At 36.9% G+C, this 23,369-nt stretch overlaps 1 protein-coding gene across 1 annotated transcript; it reads right to left on the bottom strand.

The window, feature by feature from the left end:
• Positions 1-1,213: 1,213 nt before the first annotated feature.
• Positions 1,214-23,259, bottom strand: col9a3 (collagen, type IX, alpha 3). The gene is made up of 32 exons (XM_077727102.1): positions 23,022-23,259; positions 21,610-21,678; positions 20,415-20,450; positions 18,513-18,584; positions 18,301-18,354; positions 16,481-16,516; positions 16,352-16,375; positions 16,179-16,232; positions 13,636-13,689; positions 13,495-13,536; positions 13,359-13,415; positions 13,208-13,261; positions 13,081-13,134; positions 12,945-12,998; positions 12,818-12,871; positions 11,739-11,792; positions 11,619-11,672; positions 11,475-11,528; positions 10,572-10,625; positions 10,437-10,481; positions 10,307-10,360; positions 10,140-10,193; positions 7,852-7,905; positions 7,705-7,776; positions 7,354-7,389; positions 7,187-7,231; positions 6,967-6,999; positions 5,584-5,730; positions 5,451-5,505; positions 5,186-5,368; positions 4,407-4,484; positions 1,214-2,451 (listed from the first exon to the last, which is right to left on the bottom strand). Exons 1-32 carry the CDS (start codon positions 23,085-23,087, stop codon positions 2,267-2,269), a joined length of 2,037 nt encoding a protein of 678 aa, XP_077583228.1. The 5' UTR covers positions 23,088-23,259; the 3' UTR covers positions 1,214-2,266.
• Positions 23,260-23,369: the final 110 nt, after the last annotated feature.

The raw sequence follows: 23,369 nt of genomic DNA, 5'->3' as shown, positions 1-23,369 counted from the left end.
TGTGTTAGACTTGCATTAATACTACTGTAAAATGTTGTTTGTTGTTCCAGCCAAGCTTTTTCGTAGTTTTAATTAATATTGGCAATTGTACACATTCCAAAGTCCTGTAAATAAATTATTACAGCATGGTACAGTAGGGTCTCTTTAAAAAACAAAAACATAACAAAAATATTTTTGGTCCCCTTAGTGTTTAAACAATAAAGTAGAGAATACATTAGTATTTTGAAGAATACATAAGACACAAAATCAAAACAGCACATTTGGACATCTGAATGCCTCATTGGGGCATGAGGATCACTTCCAAATGTGTAGTTTGTAATTTAACATATCAATTTAACACAAATAAATTAATAATAAAAAGTAAGATGTCAAACGTTTCATAATATAAATGTGCTGTGTTTAAGTAATTTTCAAAATGTCATACACACATGTCAAAATGTAGCTACAATGCATTGTAACAGAAACGATAAAGAGTGCTTTCTGTTTTTTTTTTATAACCAAAAGCAGTCAAAAGTCTTCCGCTCTTGTAATTTGTATATCTTCAAAAATTGACATGATCAAGTTGAAAATGTTGACTCACAAGCACCCTCATGAATACAGGATGGTTCAAGATAATACATTTGCTCAAGTAATGGTTTAGTTAATTTAGTATATCTGATTTTGATGTGTCATTGTGTGGAACTTCTCAAATGAGCTTGCTGTGTGGTCTTTCTTGAATACTAGTGGTCTTTACTGATGTCCTACACGTTCAAGTCAGGTGGGACTAACTTGGAACGGGACATTGTATTTTTCAAGCCTCTCTTTCTGTGACCTATTTAAAACTACTGGTTTTGACATAATTAATCTGGAGAAAACAAGTGTGTTTTTGATGGAATGTTACCACCAAGGGGAAGATCGCTTTGTAACAATCAGGTTAAAAGTTATGTAGAAATCTGTTGTTTCTCTTGCCTATAATGAATTTATTTTTGCGTTGAGGTCTGTGTGTAAATGGACTGTGCCCAATGCCATTTTCTGAATTTGAATCCATAGATTTCTTTGCATTGGATTACGCTGACATACTGCGGTAAGGTGCCAACTCATTCATTAGTGTCCCTGGACCCGCGTCATTGTTTGGTGTGATCTACACCCATTGATTACAGTGCAGGAGACACTGCGGATTAGAAACTATATTGTCTGTTGGCAAAGATTTCCTGAGGTCATGTGGTCCATCATTGGCATGGGGTAAACCATTGTGCCATTCTTTAAAGAACACTGAAACCTCACTGACATTGACGTTCAGTGACAATGACCTTCATATACTCCAGCTTGTGCTACTTCAGTGCTAATGTGATAAGTTGATCAGTATTTTCAGTATTGTTCAGTTGCCCACTTTGAGGAATTTTAACTCTGGTTCAGTTTTCAGCGATTTTTATGATACTTTCTTTAATGCACATCTACCACTCCATATGTAGAGAACAGTGTTTTTTTTTTTACTGAAAAGTGGCTTTATTATAACAGATCATTGTCATCTAACAAGTGTACATACAACAGTCACCCACACATAATAAATAGTTTTTACTTGTTTATGTGATTGTTACAGCACCTCTAATACGTCGTGGATATGGTTGTTGAAGAATCTAACCTCCAAAATAGGAAAAACACCTCCACCTACTGAATTTATTTTACAATGTGTGAATGTCTTCATTCACAAGTTTTATTTGGCAGTTGATTCTCGAGGTTCAACTTAAAAATTGTTGGAAACAAAATTCATAAAACAAAAACAGAACAGCTGGAAAATAAGTCATTTTTTGGACTTTTCTGCCCTGTTTGAAAAATTTAGTCAAAACCTGGAATGTACATAAAGGGCCCAAATTGCATATACTCTATACTCAATGTTGTCGTCAAGGTAGACCATAAAAATTGGGGGCAAGGATAAGAACATGTACAAAGGTTTTATACACAAGGCATGCATTCCATCTTTTTCACTTGGTCGAATGTGAAAGTCTCGTGTTTAATAACAGGATGGGAAACTGATGTTCTCTATCGCTTTGTTCAAGCAACCACTATGTAGAAAGACAGTGTGATTCCAAGACTCTCAGATGCTGGTATTGTTGTCACACCTCAGTTGTTTGTCAGTTCTTCTCAAAATGTCACACTGATTGTTGTCTTTCCTAACTGATTCAAATTATGGGGTAATTTTTATGACTACCCTGGTCTTTAATTCCATCCTTTCTCCTACCCTTTTGCCATGCTTCTTCAGATGGTACCGGATGGCAGGAAGTGATACTTAATAGTTTTTAGGGTTGGATGACTTCCCTGCAACGGATGCCCCTTGACAGGCTGATGTATCACAGATTCCGGGAGGTCCTTGGTGCCCAGTCCTACCTACCCTGCCATGCTCTCCAGGCTCACCTGGATCTCCGGGAGATCCATCGCGCCCATCTTTAACAATCCCTGGAACTCCCGGAACACCTGCAAAGTGTATACAATTCTTGTTACAACGGCAATTTATTATCATTATGATTTGTTTGTGATCCTTTTATAGGGTTCCCAAAGTGGGGTACTAATACCATGCAACGTGGCACATATTTTTACACACACACACACACTACAAAGTGGACGACTTTCGACCCTGGTAGAAGGGGATCTTGTCGCCATCTCAGTGGCGGGCCGTCGTGGCCTTCAAGGCCTTCTCTGCTGGCCTAAGAAATATCTGAACCATGTATTATATTTTGTCCATCAATACTTATTAAATAATTCCAAATTGTCTGTTAGCTCCCTTTCATTGCTTTTCCCCTGGTTGCACTGCTTCCAGATGTGTGTTTTCATATTGAAGCATTTAACCATTCACATTTCAGCCATTATTTGTTGCCAGGGTCAGAAATCTGCCTTCACAATCAGTTCTGTGGCCTCTGCTGCTTTAATCAAGTGACATAAGACTGTTGCTTTAACCAATCAGAATTTGATTTGGTGACACCAAGGCCATTTCGCAGGCATGGGGATACGTCATCGCTTTCACCAACTATGGCTAGTAGGCGGACCAAAGCCAAAGTCAGCCAGCCGGAGATCACGAACTCCACCCACAATGGCCGACGGAGGAAAACAAATGGATTTGGTTGCAGATTTGCTCACATAGGTATTTCCCCGACAGACTTATCCAGAAAAAAAGACATCATTAAGAAAGAGTGGTCAATTCCGAAGCTAGCAAGCCTGTTACGGCCGAAAAAAGGGTGTACCGCCACTTTCCGTGCGCTAACTATAGGAACTACCAAGCTGTATTTGGAGCAAGCTGCACAAGCAAATATATTGTTGTGTTGATTTAAAGCCATTTTCAAGACGGACTATGCCAGAAATACAACAGGACAGGCTCGACATTCAGCATTAGCTTTGATGGTGATAGAAAAGGAAGAGCAAGGAGGATGGATATTGTGTGTAGTTAAAAATGATTTTTGGTGAGTAAAATATGGCTATATTCCTAAATAATATTTAAATTGTATGAGGTTATTATTGATTATTTATTATGTGTCGTCGGATTGAAGGCATCGCTAGAAAATGCACGGACCGCCGCTGCGCTATCTGGTGGACAAACACGCTAATCACATCTTCCATTATGGCGGCCAAGAAGGGAACTGTTTCAACGACGCAGGGCACATTTTCACATGCTTAATTTATCTTAAGACATGAATAAATCATTTTCTTATATTTTTCTGACAAAATTTTGTGTTTCCTCACATCTCTCGTATAAAATTGGGACACTTTGATCAATTTTAAGGGGTCTAGTTGGTAGTTGTGTGACGACCGTGAAACGAATTAGAGAATTTACATATAAAGTAGACCTCGACTTACAACATTTTCAAGTTACAAAATATCCTTGGAACCAATTAATTTTATAAGTATGACTGTACATTACTATATCCAGCAATAAAGTGAGTTTATTGTTTTTGTTTATTAGAGGTGGATGCGTCCTCGTCTATCACTCAAGCTGCCTTGACTTTTACAGACAGAAAGTAAGCCTTCCTTCCCACCTGTGAAAGCTTAGTTGTTGTTTTTTTTACCAAACCCATCATGTCATGCACTCGCTTTGACAGACACGCATCATGCAGTTCTTTTCTTAAATAAGAAAAATAAATGACCTAATTCTCCTTTAGACACAAAATCCAGCATATTTTATCTGACTCAATGACATCATGGAGCTATGATCCATGTTAAGGGAGACAACCAAAATTCCTGGAAGACTGGAAGTCTGTTCATTTTTCTTTACACATTCCAATTTGCAGTGCTGACTAAAAATGCCTAAGTTGTGCCTATTGGATGCCCCATTTATCTGCATGTAGTTGGTTGTTTTTTCGATACATAAATGCTTTGAGAGCAAATTGGTAGTAGTATTCAAAAGTAGCTTAGATCCAATACTAGAACACCAACCATACCTTGGTATCCTTGGTCTCCAACAGGGCCCTCAATTGCTTTGCCAATGGGTCCTTTATCACCCTGTTCCCCAACATCACCTGTGGGCAAAGCAGATGGTTTTCACTGATTAGAACCACCAACAATCTGCATGTAATGTTACATTCGCACGGGGTTTGCTGACATGTTGTTGGTGTGTGTATATAAGTGTATATATGTGTGTGTGTATATATGTGTATATAGGTGTATATATATATGTGTGTGTGTGTATATATGTGTATATAGGTGTATATGTGTGTGTATATAGGTGTATATGTGTGTATATAGGTGTATATGTGTGTATATATATGTGTGTATGGAGATATATATATATATTATATATATATATATATATATATATATATATATATATATATATATATATATATATATATATATATATATATATATATATATATATATATATATATATATATATATATATATATATATATATATATATATATATATATATATATATATATATATATATATATATATATATATATATATATATATATATATATATATATATACATATATATACGCATATATACATATATATACGCATATATACATATATATACGCATATATACATATATATACGCATATATACATATATATACGCATATATACATATATATACGCATATACAGAAACATATATATACACATATACTCCTATATGTGTGTACAACAAAGAATAAAAATTGTGACAGCACATCCCATTTTCCTCATCCATATATGTTTTAAAAATGTATACCTCTAGTACCAGGATCTCCAAGTTCTCCTGGCAGGCCTCTGTAACCTGGAGGTCCACGGGTACCAGGATGACCAATGGAACCGGCTGACCCTGACTGTCCTGGAGGGCCAGCGGGTCCAGGTCGGCCAACCATCCCAGGTGCCAAGGGCCGGCGAAGATTGGCAGCCAGTTGTGCGATTTGATCTGCGGGAAGGCCATTAGACAGTTATTTGCCATCTTATGTTTCAAATATCTGCAATAAATATATATCACTGTTCATCTTCACCATCAATCATAGAGCCACACAACTCTCTGATTTTCTGTTCGCTTGCTAGTTTACCCTGAAACAGAATATCAAGATTGTATTACGAATCATAAACTTATTCAATCAATTGAGTCATCGAAAATTAAGCACTTACAGGTACACCTGTTTTTCCGGCTATTCCAGGAAGACCCTGTTCTCCCTGAAAGCCCATTAATCCTGGTTTTCCGTGAGGCCCTCTCGCTCCAAGTTCTCCCTGTGGCCCTGTGACACCTTTAGGTCCAAGCTCTCCTCGTTTCCCTGCCTGTTCCCAATGAAAATGTATAGTATACTTGCATTTGGACATAAGTTGCAAATTTAAACCAAGGTGGAAGTAAATGAAGTTTCTTTTTGTCCCAACAATCACAGGAGGGGGTGGGGGGGGGGGGGGGGGTTACTAGCATTAAAACAAAGGTTCGCAAACTCAAGTTTAGGGGGCATATTCATTTTTTGTGGCCCGCAAACATAAATGTGTTTTGATGCAATGTTTCACTCATATAAACGAACAACATATAAAACCATTCACGCTCGCACTCACCTACAGGCAAACTTAGAGTATTCAACCAGCCTACCCTAGAAGTTTTTGGGATGTGGGAGGAAACCGGATTACTTGGATAAAACCCACGCAATTCCGACAAAAGCATGCAAACTCCACACAGCGAAGACAGAACTGGGGTCAAACCCACAATCCCAGAACTCTGAGAGCGACGCGCTAATCACTTGGCTGCTGTGTTGTTGTTTTTTTATTGAGGAAGAAATAAAGATCCAAAATAAATAGCTAATGCAATATTTTCAAAGGGCGGCCCTGTTGAGTGAGTGGTTAGCACATCGGCCTCACAGCTTTGTGGTCCAGGGTTCAAAGCCAAGTCAGGTCTATCTGTTTGGAGTTTGCTTGTTCTCCGGGCATGCGTGGGTTTCCTCCGGGGACTCCGGTGTCCTCCCACATTCCAAACAGAAGCAAGTTAGGCTGATTGGAGACCATAATATTGCCCCGAGGTGTAGGTGTGAGTGTTTATGGTTGTCCATCTCCTTGTGCCCTGCGATTGGCTGGCCACCAAATTAGGGTGTCCCCTGCCTCGGCTCCAGCACCTCTCGCGATCCTACTGAGGATAAAGCCGTTTAGAAAATGAGATGAAATGAGATTGTAGCATCAATCCTATAGTTTGTAATCAGTCATGCGGCATTTCCCTGCTACTCATCTCTTCCTTGTGCTATTTAAGCAATCAATAATGCAGAAGAAACAATAGTTGACTCTGATCAGTTGAATTAAACCTGGATTGCGGGGCAGAAAGTGCAGTGGCTGCCTTGATGAAAATAAAGCAATAGACAAACAAGTAATGTAACCTAAAATACAGAGTTTCAGCCAGATAGCTTGGTGGTAGAGAAGCCCGCCAGCAGACCACCATGACTACCTTCAACACTTCAATTTGGGGCTCTAGGTTGGCTGGCTGAATCAATTTACAAAATGTATGATGTATGATTAAAAATAAATCTCTCCAACCTCTCCTTTTTGTCCAACTGCACCAAAATGGCCCTTTAAATAAAAGAAAGGAATGTGTTAATATGGTAATACATGTGTATTTGGTAAATGTATGTTTGTTCTTGGTCTCTGATCAAATAAAATCTTCCTTCCAAAAATATGTCTTAATGTCTTAATTTTGCATTTTTGAGCAACCTATACTCCCTCAAAAATATGATATAATTGTTCCAAGTATATTTACCGGTTCTCCATTTTCTCCAGGTAAACCATCACTTCCTGCGACCCCCTGCAATTACAACAAATCAAATAGTAGCTCTCACATATCCACTGTAATAACATCATTAAAAGACAAGTTCAGGGAAGCCTTTGTTATAAACGACTGGCTTGAACTTGGATTAAAATACTTACCATGTCTCCTTTAGCGCCAGAAGCACCAACTGAGCCCTGTGTGGTTGGTTTTTGGGGGGAGAAGAACATGAATGAGGGCAATGTTGAGAAATTTGTGCAAGAGGTTATAAGCTGGAGGGAGGTAAGGGGGCTATTGAGAGGGCAGTGTGACAGGCAGGTTTGACGGAAAGGGAGGCAATATAAAGACCATCTTTGTTCGGACTTGGAAGGTGGGGGGGGGATATGTCTTGCTGTAATTCCACTAATGTATTGACTTCTCAACAGTGTTGTGAAGACACCTTTTGATATGTGCTACTGTTGGTGCAGGAAATCGGCCAGGTTTATGATATGTCATGTTATGTTATGACTCACTCTTTCACCGAACTCTCCCCGAATTCCTGTTGGGCCTGGAAGGCCTGGATCTCCCAAAGTACCTTGGATGCCCTGCCACCCACAAAAGTCTGGAAATTAATATTTGTGACAGCAGAAAATGAAAAGGAAAATGGCTTTCTCACTGACCTGGAAACCTCTCACCCCTTGAGGTCCTTGGTTCCCAATGAGTCCAATTCCTCCCTGCAAGAAAAGAACACTGATTATTAAATGAGCAGTACTGTAATTGTATTTCTTTCTTTCCCCTTCTTAGGAAAATGTTTATTTTTTAAATGAAGCCAAAAAAATTTGAAGTCCACGTTGTTTTTTTGTTTTGTTTTTTAACGATTAAACATGTAAAATGACAAATGATCATGTGAGATGAGCTCTTTCCATGACAATTCCTATTATGGTGTTTTTATTTCCGGGCCAAGTGTCTGATACCATGCACAAACGTGTATAACTCCTACAGTCCCTGATCATCTCCTATTTTTAGATAATACACAGTTGCGCACTTCTAAAACTAGTGGTGAAAGTCACTAACTACTGTATTTTTTCGCATATAGGCCATATTTCTAACTAAAAACAATGATGACTGAATCAAGGCTACGGCTTATATGCCCACAAAACTTACATCATTGCTTTACTCTTTCACCATTAGATTCTGCAAATTAACATTTACTATTTGTTGGTTAGTTTATGTTTTGCAGTAATCAAACAACCATTACTGGATGAATTAGTATGAAACAGTTTTTTTTCCTGTATGTATATTTGTTTTTTGTGCCTATATAATTTTTCGGAATACTCGCATGTGAATGAATACAATGCTTTTCCTTGTCTCCCTTCTGATAATGACGTCCTTTTTTAATTCGTCCACATGCAGGCAACATCCTTTCGGAATGTGCAATTCAGCAGACAATCCTTTCCATTCATATGATATCTCAGAAATACCACTTGCAATGATTTTTCTTAAGATTTTCCCTTCAAATTAACACATTTGTACTCTTGTACTCCCTATTAAAACAATGACTATGGAGGTAAATTTTGTGAATCAGGGGCATCTTACATGTGACAAACTGTAAAATTCAACAATTTTAAGGGAGCGGCTATTACGCGGGGTGGCTTATATGCGAGAAAATACGGTAATATTTGTCAGTGAAAAATGTTCGCTGCTCTCCTTAACCTTCTATAGCGCAAGTGTACTTTTTGTAATTTTAAGATTATAATTTATTCATTGCCATTGACAGATATCTAATCTTTTTTATATGGATGACTGGAATTGAGTATAATCATTTTTCTCTGTCACTGACAGCGACAGGCGATAAAGTTATCCAACCCAATCCAACCCAGCTTGGCTGGGGTCTAGCAGCAATTGCTGCCCGCTTACCCATGAAATTGTTTTGGACATGTATTGCCGTCAACGGCAGTCAATAAGACAATTAGTCCCTTTCCTCCCTGTAAACTTTTTTTTTGCATCTCAAGATTTAATATCTTTGTGCAATGCAAATAATTATAAACTATTGCTTACAGTTGAAAGAATTGGTGCAAAATATGTTTAAATACAGTATGAAACAAATACTACCTCTTATAATTTTTAAAAATCAAATTAAACTGCTATTAGGTGAAACTATGTGAGGAATCTGTATAAACAGGACATATAATAATATTGAAAAAATGGACATAAAATAAGGCATACTGGGGAAAAAATAATGCAGAAAAATGGTATAGTATCAGTTTATAAAGTAGCAAAAGAAAATGTTGGCCAGTGTTATTAAAAACTACAACTTTAGGATGAGAAATGATTACTATATTTATTATTATATAGTTTATTATTACAGTAATCCCTTGATTATCGCGGTTATTGTAGACCAGACATAGCCGCGATAAACGAAAAAAACGCATAGTGTCATCCCTATTAAAATAAATACTTCAGTTCTAGTAGCATTAGGAACTTTCAACAAGACCCCCCCCCCAAAAAAAAAAAAGTGATGTCGTGAAACTGCGATAGTTGAAGCCGATATATTTGAGGGATTACTGTACTGTATCTTATATTTTTTTAATAAATAAAGTAAAATATCTCAATGAAAACTAAATAAAAACTCTCCAAAGTTTACTTATCTATTATTGATATTTTTAGAATTTTATAATATTTGAATGAGTGCTCAAAAAGGGTTAAAATAGTCCCTAATGAGCAAGTTGAAATCAAATGATTGGAACTAGTTTGAATTTTTTTTTGCCTGAGCCTTAACTCTTTCGGTGCCACTGAGGGCAATAGACGTCCATTCAATTTTGATAGGGAGGGCTAGCAGCGACATGGCAGCTAACGGGTAATGTAAAAAAGTGATATGTTACAGCAGATCCAGTTCATCTATCACTGTCAATGGCTGCCAATGAGTTTGAGTGTCGTGCACCTGTGCCACATATTGGTTAAAACTTACAGCAACTCCTCTGGGTCCAGCTATACCCCTCTCTCCTGGTACACCAATGTCACCCTATGGAAAAACATTAGGCCTAGTGAGGAATGACATGCTATTTTGGTCGGCCTTGGGTTTAGCACCACGCTGGAGAGACACAGTAAAGGCCCAGATGCCCACCAGATACATACAGGAATACCTGGCTCTCCAGAGGGTCCCATATCCCCTGCCTTTCCTGCATCACCCTGGTGAAATCAAAGCAGAGATCTTTCACAAGTCTCCTTAATGCTAAAGACACGATTTTGGTTGGGGAAAGCTTACAACTTCTCCTTTTGATCCTTTGCTGCCAGCTTTTCCTTGTAAACCCTGTTGAGAAAAATATCATAGTGAAGTTCTGTTAAGCATAGGTGGGTACGAATTCTCACTTAGTGGATAGAGAACACATTAACAACTTACAGGTAGTCCATTCGGTCCTTTTTCTCCAGCAACCCCATGACGCCCAGCATCACCCTAACCAAACACAAACTGCAATTGTGACATCAGTCAAAATGAGACTTAGTTCCCTAGTTCGTTTTCAAGCAAACAAACTGGTGAATATATTTTCTCTTTAGTATGCAGCCCAGCGGATGAGTGGTTAGCACGTCGGTCTCACCACTCTGAGATCCTGGGTTCAAATCCAGATCGGGTCACCTGTGTGGACTTTGCATGTTCGCCCCGAGCCACGTGGGTTTCCTCCGGGTACTCCGGATTCCTCCCCCATTCCAAATACATGCATGTTAGGCTGATTGGACACTCTAAATTGCCCCTAGTTATTGGTGTGAGTGTGCATCTCATTCTGCCCTGTGATCAGCTGGCCACCGATTCAGGGTACCCCCTGCTTCTGGCCAGGAGTCAGCTGGGGTAGGCTCCACCTTTATCATGTGCATCTAAATGAAAATAATTTCTTTTTCATGAACTGCCATTGATGGCAATAAATATTGAATTTGTTTAAACTGGGAGGACAGCAGCAAGTGAACTAATGTTCCCTATGTTTTAACCATCCCAGTTAAGACTGGATGTCTACCAGTCACATTCAAATTCAGAGCAGAAGGATGAAAAGAGCTATATAATTGACCGTCTATCATTGATAATTGCTCCCCTCCACCCATGTTTGTGTCAATCAGGGTTTATGTGTGGTGGGCAAAAATGGGGTGAAATTAATTCCACATTGATTCCTTCTTTCTTCCATGGTCAAAGGTTTAAGGAATACACAATCTGCTTGCTTAAATACTTGGAGGGACCGTCTTTCACATGAAGTTCAATTCTACTCATTGTCTTTTCTGTACTTAGAGCACAGGAGGCCGAGACAGCAGAACATACCTTCTCGCCATCCATTCCTGGTGTGCCATCTTTGCCGTCTCTGCCAGGAATTCCCTGAGCAAAAATCAGACAATCTTTTTTTTTCTCCTTCTTTTTTTTTTTATTTGAATAGACTATTTAATGCATTACTAGTTGGTTACTTACAGGTTCCCCTTTGGGTCCAGCACCACCAATTGCTCCTTTTGGACCAATCTTACCCTGTAGAAAGCATTTTTAATATTTAACGTGATATTTGCAGAGCTGAAGTCCAAATCTTTGTCTTACCATTTCTCCTTTGGGTCCTTTGAATCCCTGGGGACCCCTTTCTCCAGTATCACCCTGGAAGAATCAGATGAAATACAAAGAGCGATTTATTGAGGGGACCATGTATTATTACGTTTGTAGTCTATAAAACAAAGAGGGAACTACTAACTTTTAGAATTTTGATCTATAATGTTAAACATTTAAATACTTTTAAGTACTGTACTCACAGTGAAACTAATTTATTTCTGCTTGATTTAAATAATAAAAAAGAAGATATTGGAGCTTTAGTCCACGCCCTCTCCGTCAGATTCGAGAGGCATTTTTCTTGTTTAAATATTGCTCTTGTTGTCTTGACACTGTCTAGTAGACGATTGCCAGATTCAATGGCTGCGAGCATGTCATCATCAGTATCCTGACCGGCTCCAAGCAGTGTGTTGACGTTCTATTGTCATGCCAGTTTCAGGGCCGTATCTACGGCGTACATGATATTTGGCGTGTCCATTCTCCCTCCATTGTAGATACCTTCTTTGGCGCTCGTAGAAGAAGTACTGTCCTGACCTCCACCCTTTTTTACATATCTTCCGGTTACAAGTTTGAGCGTAGATTTAGAAATTTTAATTAACTTTTTCAAATATCCCTCAGAAAAAAATCTCTTATGTAATGAAGCTGCTAAGTGAAGAAGGATCACAGTAATAATCTAGAATTGACTTCCAACCAATTCCTTTTTAACTGGGCTAGGCGAAAGTGGGTAAAACCAGAAATGATTTTTTAATCAATGTTGTATTTTTTATTCATAATTTTTTATTATTATTCATTCGCTTGCTCCTCCCTAACACTCACTCGCTCACTCACTCACTCACTCACTCACTCACTCACTCACTCACTCACTCACTCACTCACTCACTCACTCACTCACGCACTCACTCACTCACTCACTCACTCACTCACAATCACTCTCACTCACTCACTCACTCACTCACTCACTCACTCACTCACTCACTCACTCACTCACTCACTCACTCACTTACTCACTCACTCACTCACTCACCCACACATACCCACCCAAAGACACAAGGGTTCAAAGACAAAGAGAGACTCACTGTCTTTCCAATGATACCGGCAATGCCAGGTTTTCCTCTAAATCCTGGAAGACCCTACACACAAGCAAAAGATTTAGGGAAAAGACAAAGTACAAACTTTTTTTAAAAAAGTAAAACTGTTTCTTACTCGGTCTCCCACAGATCCCATTGGACCCGGCAAACCTCTCAGGCCACGTGGACCCTGGGAAAAAAGATCAGCACCATTTCGGGGAAATCATCATTTTGAGTTCCCCAAAAGCTGCAGTTATTATATTGTTTTATACCTGCAGGCCAACAGTTCCCGGAAAACCAGGAGGACCGGGAGGACCAGGAGCACCCTGAAGAGAAAGCAGGGACAGATTAAATCAACAAAAGGTCCATTTTTGTCAGACAGTTGTGCCATACACCCACTTTCTCTCCATTTTTCCCGACTTCTCCCTTTTCTCCTTTATGGCCCGTGTGACCCTACAAAAAAATATTTTTTTAAATCACTGGAATTATGACAATGCTATTAGAAATGCTATTGGTGGGTGTTGTGACTATAGTTATCATGAATAGGTACCTTAAATCCTGGCATCCCAGGAGGACCGGGAGGTCCAGATGGGCAGATGGCGGGACACTATTTACAAAAAAGAAAAAAAACACTGAGTACTGTGCTCTCTATATGCAATTCATTTAATGTACCATGCAATACATACTAGAAGGTCCCCACTGAGATCATGAAGAGTACCAGGAAGACCCTGACAAAACAGAACATGTGAGCACCCAGAAAAAATGCAACTGTGTTCTTGTAATAAATAGCTGTACTATTTCTCCCAGAGGATGAAGACTGCACTTACAGGTGGCCCATCAGGACCAGCGGGTCCTGGAAGTCCTGGTAGACCCTCGGCCCCCTAGTAGCATGAAGCAGATTAAAGTCACATTGGATGTCACCTCTGTCTTTTATACAAACAGCTATACATCAGTGTATCTCAGTTATTCGTAGGCGGATCAGAATGAAATTGGGCACATAATATGCAGTAACACCTTGACATTAGAGTGCCCTGACATATGAAGAATTTGAGATACTTAAAAAAATTCCACAAAAATATTTACCTTGAGATACGAGACAAATTTTGAGATACGAGCATACTACTGGCTTTCTCGCCGCATCTTCCTCGTGCAAAGATATCTACGAGCACTGGGCGGAGCATTGTATTTTTTCCATTTTTTTGCGTTAGCCAGTGCAGAATTACGGGAAAAACAATGGGTCCAAAGCAAGCCGGTGCAATGAAGAGCGGTGTGAAGAAAAGACGTAAGATGACAATCAATATTAAGGACGAAATACATTAATACCTTGACATACTGCCCCGATATACGAGCAATTTGAGATACGAGTAAAATTTCGAGCAAATATTTAACTTGAGATACAAGACAAATTTGGATATACGAGCATACAGCCGATGCAAGAGGGTGCTTATAGGAACATCAACTCGCTGCAACTTCCTCGGGTAAATGTCTCTACAAGCACTGGGCAGAGCGTGCATTATAGTGAGGACATTTGTGTGCATTATTTCCGTAAAATTTTGAAGGGAAGACAAAAGGAAACAACCCTCGATAGGTTCTTTTTAAAAACTGCAGCTGAATCAGGGTGGAGGCAGGGCAAATAGAGCCAACCCAGGTGAAGAAAGGTATAAGAAAAATTAAAACCAAATTTGAATTAAGTTTAGTGTAAAGTTAGATTAAACTTAATTTGGAATGTGTGTATCGTAATCCAAGTTCATTTAAATTTGTTTATGTCATATCACGAGAGCGTTGCTGTGCAAAAAGTAATGCTCTCTCTGTCCCTCTCTCTCCCCCACCTCTGGGAAAGCCGTCCAATTTTAGTAGTTTTGAACATCATAACCACCAGTTATTTGTTACTATGTCAATAGAATTAGAACACATACAAATGTTTTTCCATTCAAATATCATGTTTTTGGTGATTTTTTTCTTAGGGTTGGAACAAATGTATTTGTTTTTAGTTATTTTCAATGGGAAACGTTGATTTGAGATAAGAGTAAATTGACATACAAGCTCAGTCCCGGAACACATTAAGCTCGTATCTCAAGGTACCACTGTAATCGAAAAACATGAGTAGTGTACGCGTGACTGAGCTAGCTCGCCAATACGTACGGAGAAGCAAGAAGTTCACCTCGAAAGCCGCTGTGGAATACATTAACCCCTTTGCCTTGGTTATTGCACAGGAAGGTATGAATTTAGTGTAAAGTAAGTGTAAAACTTTTTTTAGTGTGTCTGTATAGGAATCTAAGTTCATTTAAGTTAAATTTAAAGTTTATGTTACGCTACGAGCGCATCCGTCAAGTCTCTCTCTCTTCCATTCGCAAACTCCACGTTGTATTGAATACTAATGTCTCATTTTATTACAAAACATCATAATCACTAGTAATTTGTTACTCTGTTAGTAGATGGTGAATTACTACCAATTATTTTTCATTGTAATATCTGTTTATTGGTGGTTTTTTTCAGAGAATAGGGAAAGAATTAACTTGAATTTAGTTCATTTCTATGGGAAAGGCTGATTGCAGATACGAGCAAATCGACTTACAAGCTCAGTCTGGGAACGCAGTAAACTCGTATCTCAAGGCATGACTGTATTCCAAAGATGTATACAAATCCATTCTTGGAGAGGATTTTTACATTTTTTGTTTCAGGCCTGATTATAAAATTACAAACTTATTGTTGTGTTAAGGTTCTGAGTTTGCCAGGTGAGGTCCTATGACGTCATGGGCCAGCAAAACTAAAATCCATAAAGTCAGGATAAATAAAATAGGTCATAAGTGTAAATGAGAAGCTGTCCTCCGCTTATTTTACCTGCTGGAATAAAGGTTAACATTTTGTGTTCTATAACAATTATGGTTTGTTGTATAACAAATGTATAAGGGGTATCATATTGTGCACTTTTGGTGCTCCGCACTTACCAACAAAAATATTTAGGATGAACTAAAAGCAAAGCCATTTATTTGGACTTTTTACATAATAATTACAACTGCAATAATAGTTTTACTGATAATATTTAGACCCTCTCCACACTAATCATTATTCATAGCCGTAATAATTATCTGTAGGCATTTTTATTAGACAATTGTTGCGCAACAACCAAGCAACAAAAAGTTTTAAATTGTTACCTCATGATTTGTAATTTAAAGAAAACACTAGCCCAAATATACAGTTCTCCATAAAAGGTTTCCATACTGACTAGCTAACAATTTAATGTTTAATGCCACACAGTCAATAGTTAGGGGGACCGTGGACATCTCTTGCAAACCCCTATTGACCACATTAAGAGAGTGGATGAGGTCAAGTTCTACCTCATGATATGGAATAGAGATTATAGACCCACCACAGGACCCTGAGGTCCGACTCCACCTGACAAGCCGTTTGTCCCGGGTAGTCCCTGAAAACAGTAGATATTCAATGTCTTGTACATTTAAAAGAGGAATTGAAGATTCCTCTAAAATGTATTGGAAAAAAATCCTGAACATTTTCTGCGTATTTAAACAATTTTAGACTCACTGGAGCTCCTGCTCTCCCTCTGCCCTACGGAAAACACATTAAGCATTACGGGCATATATTCTGTTTCAAAATATGTAAATGCATGCATGTTAGATGAGGGCCTGGTTGATGTTATGTTGGGATACTTACAGCAGGCCCAGCTGGCCCAGGGGGTCCGGTTTCTCCCTGGTAACACACAGAGATATAAAATGAATTGTATAAATAAGATAAACATAAATATCATGCTACATTCTCTAGAAGGGCAACCTAGTGGCGTGAGTAGTTAGTGCATCGGCCTCACAGCTCTGGGGTCTTGGGTTCAAATCTACGGCGGTCCACCTGTGTGGAGTTTTCATGTTCTCCCCGGTCCTGCATGGGTTTCCTCCGGGTACTCCGGTTTCCTCCCGCATTCGAAAGACATGCATTGCAGGCTGATTGGCTACTCTAAATTGCCCCTAGGTGTGAGCATGAATGGTTGTTTGTCTCCTTGTGCCCTGCGATGGGCTGGCCCCAGATTCAGGGTTTTGTCCCCCGCCTCTGGCCCAGAGACAGCTGGGATAGGCTCCAGCACCCCCGCAACCCGACTGAGGAAAAAGCGGTTTAGAAAATGAGACGAGCGAGATTCTCTACAAATAGAACAACACTAACCAATGTTAGTAAATTAACAAAAATGAGCGACATACAGAAAACTAGAATTAAAATAAGTTTTTTTTTTTACAACTAAAATAAGAAAAAAAATATGAATAAATGGGAAACAAAAAGAACTGAAACTGTATTGGGGAATCACAAAAGTAACTAAAGCATATAGAAAATAAAGACACTCCTCCTTATATTTTCACATACGAACACCACAAACAATATTTACATGTCAAAATGATTAAAATATATTTTTTAAATTTAGTTAGCTTTAAGAATTGGATTTAATATATTATTATTCTTTATTTATGTTTCTTTGTTTTATTTCTATTTACAATATTTTTACAACGTCTTAGCCGGGTTTATGGAAAAGTAAAACTAATGCTAAACTAATGAAAAATTCCAAACTATTATTTTTATTGTTGCAGTTAAAAAATAATATGGAAATATGAATGACATGCTGCTGGATAAAATTTGTAACATTATTTGTTCTTGAAAATGAAAGAAAAAAACTTTAAATCAGAGTATTGACTCAGATTAACATTGACAGATAAAATAGATTGACAAATAGATTGCCCAAGCCCAACAATTATTTTATCATTTACTTTACTATTTTAAAACCATAGATTAATCTGGTAGGTTTTTATTATTATCACGGATTGGACTAATTCACCCCAAATCAGGCTAATTGTTGTCCATAAATTTGGTAAAGATATGACATATTGACCCATCTCCGCAACTTCCGTCACTCTGTATTTGCACACTTAAAAGCTGTATTTGTTCACACAATAGAATCCAAACAATCACAGAGACGTTACTAGTTGGCTTATTCGCTGCATTCCAGGCCAACAGATGGCAAGTGACTTCAGTTCCATTCGTTTTCCTTTAGCTAATGAGTCTGAGTAGTGTATTGGTGTACAGTAATCGACTATTTTCCTAAAGTCCAATGTGCGTAATGTAGTCCCTAATGAGCAACTAGGGACACACATCCTCATTTAATTCATCCTTAGTTAGTTCGTCCTTATACTAATTACCCGATTTGCTGAGTGTTTTGGAAGCAGATTTGGTGACTTTGGCGTTAAATCTAATTGATGTTGCATTCATAACGTTTGTGTATATAGTTATAACATGTGGACAGACTCACATATGGAGAGGAGGTAAATTCCGGGACGGATTAGAGAAATTAAGCTGATTCTGATCCCTCATTAAAAGTGTTTGGGCCATGAGTTTGACAGATCAAGCTCGACAAAGGGCAAGCAGGCATCATACTCTCAATCTAATCCAACCTGCAGATATTGTGTACTTCAACTGAGCGGCACAGACGACACACTTACTTGTTCCCCTGCAGGTCCGTCTTTTCCAGGGGGACCATCAGGACCCGTCAGACCCTGAAAAAAGATGAATTTCATGAGTTGATATCACTGTTGGGATTTTTTTTAATGTGATTCTTCCTCATGGCAAAAATTGACTGCAGAAGAGGTGATTCATTCTTAGTGGACAACACGCATACAAAAACACAGGTGGGGTGCCTATTTTAAGGACTTACATCCACCCCTGGAAGTCCTGGTAAGCCTGGTTTCCCTGTGACTCCTGGTATTCCTGCTTTTCCTTTGGGCCCCTGCAATAAATATAATAATATAATATCTTTAACAAAACTACAAATACATATTTTGTGTTAATTGCAAGACTTTCTCAAATGTATACGTTGAATCATTGATGAGTCAAAATGAGTTTAAAAATCTAGCACAGCCAATGGCATGTGGCTCTGTAATAACCTAGCAGGCTTGCCACTGGTGCTTTATAGGCCTGGTGGGCCACTGTTAGGCTAGAAGAGTACTACAATAGAAAATATGAAAAGTATACATGTATATTTTCACTGCATTTTAAATGGTTCTCGTGTTTGAAAGTGCATTTTACAACATGGCGCATTTTTGTTCAACTTAACTTTTTAAAATGTATATATCATGAATGTATTTTTTCCAAATATGGGGGCTGCCAGGGAAATACTAAATCAATAGGTGTTGCAAATGTTTTGGGTGAAGCCCTGCCTTAGTCCTTCCTATCATCCTTATCAAACACCTATCACCTTCAATGTCACCGAATCTATTAAAATAATGTGCATATATATATATATATATATATATATATATATATATATATATATATATATATATATATATATATATATATATATATATATATATATATATATATATATATATATATATATATATATATATATATATATATATATATATATATATATATATATATATATATATATATATATATATATATATATATATACATACAATTTACATACGCACACATACATAAACATATACACACATAAATACAATTTACATACACACACACATAAACATATACACACATACATACAATTTATATACACACACATACATAAACAAACACACGCATAAATACACATATACACATAAACATACACATACAAACATATACATACACATACATAGACATACATACACATACATACACATACAAACATATACATACACATACATAGACATACATACACATACATACACATACATACACATACATACACATACATACACATACATACACATACATACACATACATACACATACATACACATACATACACATACATACACATACATACACATACATACACATACATACACATACATACACATGCATACACATGCATACACATGCATACACATACATACACATACATACACATACATACACATACATACACATACATAGACGCGGACATAGACGCGGACATAGACGCAGACATACATAGACATACACAGACATAGACGCAGACATAGACGCGGACATAGGCGCATTTTTGTGACAAAGATGTATGTTTTCCAATCTATCAGGGAAAAATCAGAGTTGTGGAAATAACTGGAAACTCAAGAGAGCCATGACATTATGTTCTTTACAAGTGTATGTATATATATATATATATATATATATATATATATATATATATATATATATATATATATATATATATATATATATATATATATATATATATATATATATATATATATATATATATATATATATATATATATATATATATATATATATATATATATATATATATATATATATAGATAGATAGATATATATAGATATATATATATATATATATATATATATATATATAGTGATAGGTACAGCAAGGACTCGTTGTAGATCAGCTAACCAATCGTAAAGCATTATATAAAAAGCATTTCTCATATGGCCATCTATATGGCACATGGCAGGTTTTGGAAAATTAGAGGAAGCCTGATAACTTGGAGAAAAGCAAATGTGAACACCTGGCAAAATCCTATGGCCTATGGAGATACAACATTTTTAAACATTATTACATCCGGTCAAAATAGAAAATAAAAAATAAAAACACTCATTCTATACTCACTGCTTTCCCTGCCATTCCAGGTGGTCCGGGTTTACCCTGTCATGAAAATATATACATTTAAGTTAGACACATTTTATATCAGCATTTTACAACAAGGTTCTTACATGTGAAAGAAAGAAAAAAACATTGCAAAGAATTTATAATGCTACGTTTCTGCAGGACTTGGAAGCAGAACATCCAAAACCAAAAAAAATGGTCACATGATCAAACCCCTCTGCTGGTTTGGAAGGAGGAGATTGAAAGTACATGGGGAGGTGTGAGGTGAAAGTCTGGATGGTCGCACACCACTGGGGAATTTATGAATAGACTCTCTGTGTGCCTTCATTTCAATACTGAATCCAAATGATCAACAAATAAGATACTTTCACATTGCCACAAAAGGGGACATTCATGTCATAATCAACAGTATACTGAGAACTTGACAAAAGTAGCAACTGAAAATGACAACTCAAATTCACATGAACTATTAGAAAAGTTGTCTATTGTGCAAATTGATGAATATCATACCCCATGTACACTTGCCTGCCTTTATCTGCATGCAAAAGTCACATTACAGCCTTTAATTGCAACAAATGATGACTCAACTGAACCCCCAAAAGATCAAGGAAAACCCAAACAATTGGGTAGGTGATTGAGAGTAGCTACTGTGATAAACCATTTAAAGACCTGGAAAAAGAACGCACCCAGGGTAAATTCAACATACAATGGAATTTAGTTATATTTGAAAAAGTGTAAATTGCAGGTTCCAGTTAAATTATGTAAAATACTGCATGGTATGTCGTAGAAATGTATCTGAAAATATATCTAAAACACATTAACCGTCTGTTTTGTTTGATTCATTATGTAATCCTGTATGCATAGACATAGTTGGATGGAACTTCCAGATTCACCTATTCATAGAATTTGTATTTGTTTTAGTTTTATTAATGCATACTGTATACAATGTTGTTTAAATAATGAAATTATTTGGGTGTCAACTTTCTTATTGTTTTTTTCATTGGAAGCCAATGTGAAAATGGATATTTTAAGGTTCAAATCATTCAATTTTGATAATTTGGCAGTCATAAAAAAACAGTAGTGTACTGAACATTTTAACACTCACATTATAGTATATGTATACTGTTTATATGCAATTTAATATATTTTCAAAGAAGCTGCCACCAATGCGCAAGTTTTAAGACAAAGCCCAACTCACATCAATTCCGTCCCTTCCAGGGGGCCCTGGCGGCCCTAATGCCCCTACTGCTCCTCGCGGACCAGGCCTCTGTAATTCAAAGCCAAAAGAGCATCATTCTTTAAGACCAACCACATGTAAACATATGGGTATGTATATGTATACATATACGTATATGAATTTATCTGTATATATATGTATGTATATCTGTGCATGTGTGTGTATATATATGTATGTATATCTATGTATATGTGTGTATATATATATATATATATATATATATATATATATATATATATATATATATATATATATATATATATATATATATATATATATATATATATATATATATATATATATATATATATATATATATATATATATATATATATATATATATATATATATATATATATATATATATATATATATATATATATATATATATATATATATATATATATATATATATATATATATATTAAGAGAGATAGATAGATAAAGAAATAGATAGATAGATGTATTCTCACCCTCTTGCTACTGTGACACTGAAATTTCCCAAATACGGGATGAATAAAGTTATCTGTAATTCTTTTGTCACCACACAGCAGTTGACATTCCTAGTGAAAAGTGCTCGATAGTTGGGTCCCAATAGTAACATAATTATATATAATGTATATATGTATGTATTATATATATATATATATGAAAGGAGATAAATAGAGTTTATACACCAGGCAGAAAAGACAAATTGAGAAAATAGTGTGTGCATAATTCAACGTGAATTTGTTCACCGAGTTTATGCCCTAGTCTGAATGAACAGAGGTGGTATTGTGTGCAGTCATTTCTATCTGTACATTCCACAGTTTGAAGAAAACCACTGGCAAAATCCGCTCTCTAAAGCAGTACCAATACATCACATTTCTGACATCAATGGATGTTATTTAAAATGTAAGGATGACCATATAATATTGCAACTTCTAGTCTGCTTGTTTCTTTATAAACAAATGTGTTTCTTTCATGTTGCCGGAAAAAATATTTTCCACATTGCCATGGATTTTAAATGAATTTTCATTATATTTATTTTCTGAAACCCCATTCTTAACATTACTTAACAATAGCTGCATGCTTGAACATTTATTTGTCACTCTTTTATTTGTATCATTACCAGGGAATCTTTGTTTAAATAAAATTTGTAAAGTATGTAATAGCACAAGGAGGCCAATTATGCATGTTGTTCTGATGGGGCACAATAATATTTCACAGCTCCCGATTATTTTTTTTATTTTATTATTATTATGATTATTATTATATTTCGACAGCTTTGTGTAAATTTAAAAAAAAAGATGTCAACAATAGTTTTACTTTCCACCTGCTCCCGGGGGATAAAAAAAAATGTAGCAACGGCACGGCCATTGATGGAAGCCTACCTGGCCATCGGAGAATGTCAAAAGCTGGCAAATTAGGAGCACCAATAAAGCTGAGAATGTTGCCATGACTTCCAGTCCACTCTATCACGCAGGAATTGCCGTAAAAAGGTCCAAACGTAGTAACCGAACAGGGTGCGCTCTCCCCTCAGAGTCTGATGGTGCGCAGCTCCTGAATAACGCCTTCGTGCTTTCCAGATTAACCCGAACCTCCAGAAGGGAGGAAGGGGCTGAGCTCAGTCTGAACCTGAGTCCCAAGGGTGCGGGGGGCGAGGAAGGAGAAGTGGGGAATTCAAAGTACCGCAGCAAACCAATTGAAATAAGTATTAGTAGATGAGCCGGAATACCCCA

Source organism: Stigmatopora nigra, chromosome 1 (assembly GCF_051989575.1).
Source record: "Stigmatopora nigra isolate UIUO_SnigA chromosome 1, RoL_Snig_1.1, whole genome shotgun sequence".
In the NCBI taxonomy this organism is placed as follows: domain Eukaryota; kingdom Metazoa; phylum Chordata; class Actinopteri; order Syngnathiformes; family Syngnathidae; genus Stigmatopora; species Stigmatopora nigra.
This window is presented reverse-complemented; position numbering and strand designations above follow the sequence as displayed.

Excerpts from the sequence above, each read along its gene's own strand:
- col9a3 (XM_077727102.1), bottom strand. The coding sequence starts at position 23,087 with ATGGCAACATTCTCAGCTTTATTGGTGCTCCTAATTTGCCAGCTTTTG. Across the intron at positions 7,906-10,139 it reads CTGGACCCAGAGGAGTTGCT|GGAGGAATTGGACTCATTGG; the intron begins GTAAGTTTTAAC and ends CTTTTCTTGCAG. Across the intron at positions 5,369-5,450 it reads GTGTGGCTCTATGATTGATG|ATCAAATCGCACAACTGGCT; the intron begins GTGAAGATGAAC and ends GCCTTCCCGCAG.